The sequence below is a fragment of the Peromyscus californicus genome, unplaced genomic scaffold (genome assembly GCF_007827085.1).
Source record: "Peromyscus californicus insignis strain IS unplaced genomic scaffold, ASM782708v3 Scaffold_13__1_contigs__length_99412109, whole genome shotgun sequence".
In the NCBI taxonomy this organism is placed as follows: domain Eukaryota; kingdom Metazoa; phylum Chordata; class Mammalia; order Rodentia; family Cricetidae; genus Peromyscus; species Peromyscus californicus.
Genome location: NW_026294424.1, coordinates 57,982,321 through 57,990,436, shown reverse-complemented (window position 1 = coordinate 57,990,436; position 8,116 = coordinate 57,982,321). Strand labels below are relative to the sequence as shown.

The 8,116-nt window shown below is 39.8% G+C and overlaps 1 protein-coding gene across 2 annotated transcripts in view; it reads right to left on the bottom strand.

The window, feature by feature from the left end:
- Positions 1–263: 263 nt before the first annotated feature.
- The window catches only part of Pgm2 (phosphoglucomutase 2), a 31,365-nt gene continuing 23,512 nt past the window's right edge, over positions 264–8,116 (bottom strand). For both annotated transcript variants that reach the window (XM_052734975.1, XM_052734976.1), the window contains exons 13-14: positions 7,560–7,693; positions 264–1,040 (exon numbers count right to left, since the gene is read on the bottom strand). In XM_052734975.1, coding sequence (XP_052590935.1) covers positions 938–1,040; positions 7,560–7,693 — 237 coding nt within the window. In that variant the 3' untranslated portion in view covers positions 264–937. The remainder of the gene's footprint in view (positions 1,041–7,559; positions 7,694–8,116) is intronic.

Sequence of the window (8,116 nt, the reverse complement as noted above, 5' to 3'; positions counted from 1 at the left end):
AGCAAGAAGCCTGCCACAGCCATACAGTTTGTAACCAATATAAGTCTCTGTGTTTACTTGGTTGGGTTTGAGCGGCTGTGGGACTGGCAGGTGAGAGAGATTTGTCCTGACTGTGGGCCAGGCAGGAAAACTCTAGCTACAACACACTTAACACCTAACACCTCCAACAAGGCCACACCTACTCCAACAAAGCCACACCTCCTAATAGTGCCACTATTTTCTTTCAAACCACCCAACAGTGTCAATGCAAAGTAGCTTACACCTCACAAGGAGTAAGAGAGTTTACTCAGGATCCGATGAGTGACCATGGCTCAGGAACACAGAAACATAGGTATAAATATTGTTATAAAGCTGCTGTCCTAGACACAACACCCTGGAACTTAGGAACTATATTGTTTTTCTCCCTATTTCAATTACACATAGAAAGAATCATGCAGAAGACATGTGTATGAAAATTAAGGCATATTATTTACAATCTACTTTTTGAATTAAAAAAAATCTTTATTTAAAAAATTCAGATAATGCCCAGACTTAACATTTTCATAGAGATGTTGGTTTGTTGAGTTTGGTCGTGTTTTCTTTATTCACTTTTTTGGGCCAAAAATATAAAACCCAAGGAAGGTAGAGCTGTTGAAAATATGCAGACACTTGTGGTGATTATCCAGATCACTTGGTCCTCAAGAATATTGCTTTAAAAATCAAGTTCAGCCTGGCATGGTGGTGCAGGCTGTTAATCCCAGCACTCTGGGGGCAGAGGCAAGCGGATCTCTGAGCTTTCCAGGCCAGACTGACTCACTGCAGAGTGAGTTCCAGGACAGCCAGGGCTGTTACACAGAGAAACCCTGCCTCAGAAACCCAAAACCAAAACCAAGAAGAAAAAAAAAAAAAAGTTCAGTTTAATTGAGGTAAATGTAATCATGTCCAATGCTGGAATATTTTATTCTGCTCTTGGCTGCAGGTTATACTTTTGTGGCTGGAAAAAATGTTCTTCAATGGCGCCAACTAGCTCTTCTAGCTCCTTTTTCAGCTGCTCCAGATCACTGAAAAATATAAGAGGTGGGAGGGGAATTCAGATTAATGGATTATTCCAAAGCAAGACAAGTACACGTATTTGATATTTTTGAGACGGTCTCACTAGGTAACTATGCATACCAGGCTGGCCTCAGACTCACAGAGACCCAGCTGCTTCTGCCTCCCAAAGGCATGCATTAGCATGCCCAGCCTTGACTTGGTTTTGAGACAGGCTCTTATTATGTATCCCGGACTATCTTTGAAATCACAACAATCCTCCGACCTCAGCCTCCTGACTGCTGCTGGGATTAGGGATTGCAAGCATGAGCCACTACTCCCAGCTTCAAAGCAAAATTAAAAACTTAAAACACGTATAAGCGTATTTTAAAGATTTCATTTTTAATTATGTGCAAGTGTACATGTAAACGCAGTTGCCTGCGGAGCTGGAGTTACATGTGGTTGGGAGTTATCCAACCCTGGTGTTAGGAAAAGAATTAGGATCCTCTGTAAGAGTCACTGAACCTTCTCTCTAACCCCTTCAAACTGTATTTTCAAATGCTCCCTTCATGGACCTCATGAGACAGAAACTAAACTTTGAGAGGGTGGAATTCAGAAAAGAACAGAACTCCATGAACTTTTGCGTGGGAACACATTTGTTGACTTAGGGAGGAAAAAAAGTCCCAGGAGGCAATATGTATTCTTTTCCCTAAAGGTTTTCCAAACCAAGGCCTTCACAATAAACAAAATTACTCTTTGCTTTTCTGCTAAGAATTTGAAGAACCACAATTTAGCCCTGGCATCCCCAGGGATCTCCACTGTCTGTATCTAATAACACAGAGAAAGCGTTCCTGATTTCTTTCCCTCCTGCTTCAATCCTGCTCAACTCTGACCACATCTCTGTGAAGTCCTCAGTCAGTCTGGCAAGCTGTTCTTGATGCTATTTGTCCTCAGGTCACAGAAGTCAAGTTGTCTTCTCAGGAAGAGCCCAGACAGAAGCCTCTTCATGGTGCAAGAAACATTAACTACACGTCTTTCTTTTCTTTCTTTCTTTCTTTCTTTCTTTCTTTCTTTCTTTCTTTCTTTCTTTCTTTCTTTCTTTCTTTCTTTCTTTCTTTCTTTCTTCTCTCTCTCTCTCTCTCTCTCTCTCTCTCTCTCTCTCTCTCTCTCTCTCTCTCTCTCTCTCACTTTCAAGACAAGGTTTCTCTGTGTAGTTTTGGTGCCTGCCCTGGATCTTGCTCTGTAGACCAGGCTGACAAATCTTCACACACACACACACACACACACACACACACACACACACACACACACACACACACACACACCCCTCTCTTGGAAAACCTTTCTGCAAAAATGCCCCACCCTATGCAGCAAAATCCTTGTTTACACAAAGGCCTACTGCATTCCCTGCTAAGTGAATTAAGCAGATAACCCTTCCCCTTCCCTTATCTCCTTTGTGCCCATTCTTTTAAAACTAGCCAGACTCCAGCCTAGGGGGAGAAGACAGTCATACTTCGGTCTCCCTATGCTTGCTCTTCTGAGTGCACCCTCATGATCAAGGGTCAAATTTGCCCTGCAGTCGTTTCAGCTGGGGTGGTGGTCTTTTTCTTTTTCTTTCTAACAGGTAGGAAATGGAGCCATGGTGTTGAATGTTTATTGCTCTATCACCACCACCAAAACAAAACAACAAACCAACCAAACAAAAAATACTGCTAAAAGATAAACAAAAATCTAGGGGAACTGATTCCTTTAAGAAAGCCAAGTTTTTCAGGTTGGCAAGATGGCTTAGAGGTTAAGAGCACTGGCTGTTCTTCCAGAGGTTGTGAGTTCAATTTCTAGCAACCACATGGTGGCTTACAACCATCTACAATGAGATCTGGTGCCCTCTTCTGGTGTGCAGGCATACATGCCAGAACACTGTATACATAGTAAATAAATCATTAAAAAAAAATTAAAATTAAAAAAAAGAAAGAAAGCCCATTTTTCAAGCATGTAGGAAGCACTTATTTGTATACACCAGGTCCATGAGTGAAAATAATACATAAGCCTAACTCCCAGTGAAATGGATTTCTAGCATCTTAGAGAGTCTAATGTGCGTTACGATACAGTTGGGTTTGGAAATTAACCCTTTACACACTTTCTATTACTTCATTCTTGACCACCTGCAACACTTACATGCAGTTTATCTGAAAGGAAATGACAGTTCCTGCAATCAGTTAAGATCATTTTGATATTGCAACTGGCAATAATATTAATAGAGGCAACCGATTTTATTACAGACATTAATTCTGGCTCTATCAATTATGTACCCTTGGGCAAGTGGCTTGGACTCTCTAAGACCCATATTCTTCATCTGTAAAATTGGGATAAAGACTTTACCTTCTCAAGAGTGTTATTGTACATAGTGAGATATACTGTATAAAGCAATTAATCCAGAGCCCAGCCCAAAGACCTCAATAAAAAGAGCTATCATTATAGTTATTTTTATTCCTATTAACAACATATACAGTAATTATGACTCATACATGCATGTGAATTACACTGGTCTCTTTGTCCTCCACAAATGTGCTTTGAAGAAAATAACTCTCAGGAAGGCAAATATGGTCATAATTAGTTAAAAGTGAGCGAAGCATAAAACTCAAACTCAGTGAATTTGCCAATTACTAACTTCCTTATAAATCTTTTAGTTCCTAAGACCCATTTATATATTGATTCCTTCACTTATTGAATTAATGTTCCCAAACTGAATGTTTAATGTGTGTAGGGAGGCACTCTTACCACTCCATAGGATTTAGTGATGTAATAATCATTAAAAATACAGTTTGATCTTACTATTCCCCATCTTAATCCTAAATGATCCATTTTGACACTTCAAGTGTGACACTGTTGAATAATATTTTATATTTTAAAAACAAGGACATGCTGCCTGGTGATGTAAACTTGGGTTAGGAATCCTTATTTCCTAAGTTTAAATTCAGTGGGTCACTTTATGGAAATGGATATTGAAGGGTCTCTCATAATAAGTCAGTGGCGTCTCTCTGACCATGCCAAAAATCAATGTAAAATAAATGACAACCGAAGTAATCCGATTTCTCAATGAAATTCTGAATTGGGGAAAAAACAACAACAGCTATTTTGAGGACTTTGGGGCAAGTCTGAATTCACGTTGCCCAGGCGAGTCTTACAAACCATCCCTGGTTTTTCAAATTTTGGCGTTGCTCTGAAAGGATTACGGAGATGTGACAGCCATTTACAAATAGTTTACTTTAAATCAAGGCAATTATCCTTGGTGGTGACCTGGATGGATAAAATTCAAAAGGACATTTTTTTCCTGAGGAATTTAATCCACATCTACAACTTCACCCCATGCCCAAGAACTCCAGCCTGCCTATCCACCGTCAAGTGCACTGTCACGTGACCTCACTCCCACCAACCACTCTCCCCTTCTGTGCAGTCCACGGGCTCTGCTACTCTGATGCAACTGTTTGAAAACAACCAGGAACTAATGGTCTGTTTTTGTGAATAAAGTTTTATTGGGACACAGTACGTCCATTCATTGGTACATACATGGCTGTTTCTACACTTCAACAGGAGAGCCGAGTAGCTGCAACAGAATCACAGGGCCTGCAAACACTAAGACATTTGCTCTCTGTCCATACACACTTGCCAACCTGTGGCCTGGGTGAAGAACACGAGGGCTCAGTGAATTATCATTTCAGTTGGAAAAAAACATCTCCAAAAAAATACTTTTTAAATAGCAGGACCTAGACTTGAAAGGCCTTTTGATTCTAACCAATTCATAAGTGAGATGATTCTATTAATAAATGAAATGCATGGTATGAAGTCTATTAATATTTAAGCTTATCTTAGCTGCATTTTTATTGCTGTTGCACGTTAGTAGGCTGATGTCCTGTTGAGCTGTGACATTATGCCAACCTAGAACCAATGTCCCTTTAATAAATCGGAGCCACCTGTCACTGATTTTAACAAAAGGGCAGTTTTTTAAAAGCTCCCCTCAATTTATAAAGGTCTGAAATGAAGTCCATTCTAAAAAGTGACATGATAGTGTGAAAAGCACAGAGCCTGACATGTAAATAGTATTACTATTATCATAAGGAAAACTACTCTGAAACATTACATACATTTCACAGGCTATTAAAAGAGAAAGGGCTTTTGGAAGAATCATGCAACAAAACATGGTAAGTGGGGATGAAATCACAGAGACAACCATGGAAAACCCGCCTCAATATAGTGCAAACAGTTCATTACTTGACCATATAAAAACATTGATACTTGGACACTAGGAATGGAATACTGGCAACCTAGAATTCTTTAAAAAATGAGCTGCTTTCTGTTTGCCTACAGGTTAAAATTTTGCTCAAAATATCAATTTTTTTTCAAAATATCAAATTTTAAAGCTATGTTTAGTTCCATAAAACTGTACCATTTGAATTTTTTGAGATATGCTGTGTGAATATGTTTAGTGTAGATTTGGAAGCTTAAAATCCTTTAAAAGACAATGGAGGCTATTTCGCTACCTTTTTTCTTACACGGATTCTATGCTGTAATGATAGTATTTGGGGGATGTACTATTTCACGTAAATGAAATAAAATACTGGAATTCATCTCATCAGTCTCTTTTTAAGCTTTTCAAATGTGGTTGGTAGACATTCTTAAACTGCAGCCGTGGCTTTATGTAGAGTTTCTACCAAAGCACTGGCTGCATTCTCCTTTAAAGGCACTGTCCTGGTCCTCAGCCACATCCTGGTCAAAGAAATACCAATTAGCTATGGCTTATGGCATTTACATGTGCTAAGGATGTGCACCAAGGGATATCAAGTTCAAAACAATACAATGACTCCCAACTCAACTGTGTGCTGAGGTCTCAGGCATAGGTTGGAGCATCCAGTCCACCATCTCCAGGTAAGCAAGCATGATTTTTGATCTGGTTCCTTCTCTGCCCTGTGACCCAGCTCAGACCGGAGCAGACCCTCAGGTATTTACTGAGTACATGCGGAATGGATTTTAATTAATTTTATCACAGGAGTAAAGGAGGACAATCGATTGGCACTAATTGTTAGGACTCTGCCCTTACTCCAGCTGCATGACTGCACATGCGCAGTTCAGGAGCTAGGTAAGGGGTCTTGTGTCTTATGTCATTAGTGTGTGCTGATGACTATGTTCGCATGGCGTGGTCATGCCAACAGCGCATGCCTGGCGTAGCTCTGTAAGCCCACCTACTCCTTAAAAAGCCAGACATAGACCTCCCTCCTGCCTTCTCTATTCTTCCCCCCCAACATCTCTTTTCTGTCTCTCTGTCTCTGTCTCTGTCTCTGTCTCTCTGCACATCTGCCTTCCCTCCTCCTAATAAAGCTCTGATACTGGGTTTTGTTGTTACCACGAGGTAACCAGTGCCAGTAACCAGTGCCGCTTATCATTTTTAAAACCATCACTAATCACCAATAAAAAATGGAGAAAGGAAGTTTTGTTGTTATCAGTAAGATGAGGACTGTCATTTTCCCAAACAGAGAGGTAGAAGAGTTGAAAAATATTAGCCTGCTTACCTGCGGAGACTCATGAAGGGTTTTTTTTTTTTTGTGTGTGTGTGTTTTGAAGATTTATTTACAAGTTTTTTATTTATGTGTATGTGTTTATCTGTCACATGTACGTAGGTGTCCATGGAGGACAGAAGAGGACATCAGATCCTCTGGAGCTGGTGTTAAAGGCAGTTGTGAGCTGCTTGATATGGACATGGGTGTTAGGAATCCAAACTCCGGTTCTCTAGAAGAGCAGCAAGTGCTCTTAACCACTGAGCTAGCTCTTCAGCTCAAGAGGTTTTTTTGTTTGTTTGGTGTGTGTGTTTTAATTAAAAAAAATTTTTTTTAAGTGTGTATCACGCTAGCAGAGGGTCAGAATTTAGTTTCTGGTACCCACACAGGGCATCTGGCGTCTGTAACGCCAGCTCCAGGGATTCCATGCTTCTGGCCCTCAAGGGTACCTGCATTCAAGTGCACAGCCTGCCCCTTCCTCCATATACATAATTAAAAAAAAGAAAAGAAAATCTTAAAAGAAAGCAAAAAACAAAAACAAAACCTTGACTCCCAGGTCATACTCCATTATAGTTAAAAATCAGAACATACTGGTAAGACCTAGGTATCAGGTTTAGAAAACTCTCCAGATTATGTGTAGCCAAGTTTAAGAATCACTGTTAAGCCCCTACCCCTCTTTAAAAAAATTTATAAATTTATTTTCTTTTTTTTTTTTTTGGTTTTTCAAGACAGAATTTCTCTGTGTATCCCTGGCTGTCTTGGAACTCACTTTGTAGACCAGGTTGGCCTTGAACCTATAGAGATCTGCCTGCCTCTGCCTCCTGAGTGCTGGGATTAAAGGCGTCCACCACCACGCCAGCTATTTTTTTAATTTTTAAGGAGTCTTTGATAACATGATATCACCACAGTTTCTAACTAAGCTACACGTGAGAATTTTTACACTTGATCAGAACCTGGACATCTCAGGAATTAGAGTCACAGCAGCTACTATCCATGTCATACCTGTTGCCAGGGGGAGCACACAGCTCGGCATAGTACTTGATTTTGGGCTCTGTCCCGCTGGTCCGCATGGTCGCCACACCTCCATTAGCAAAGGTAAAGGTGATCATTTGGCTGCTCTTACTGGTAGGAAGAACCTAGAGATTAATTTGTACATGTCACACACTTTAACAGTAACAAGCTATTCTGACCCAGTGAATACTGTCCCAAATAAGCAAGAAAATTAATACCAGATGAGTACATTGGCTACAAGGACTTTCCTCGGAAAATCAGAGAATGTGATTCCTAGTAATGTGTGAACACTAAGTAACTTCACAGACTAGCTTTCTACTTCCATAAATTTATTAGACATTATCAAGCTTTCGTTCAAATTAAAACACATAATTTCAGCTTAATAATGTACTACAGAAAATTAGATCATACCTCAATGTTGTAAACTGAAATTTTGGCAAAAAAGGGTTCATAAGGAGTTTTTGTTTGTTTGTTTGTTTTCTAGTACAAAACTCTGACAGATGTATTTATAATTGTTAACGTCAGAACATCACTAAAGTTACCCGTAG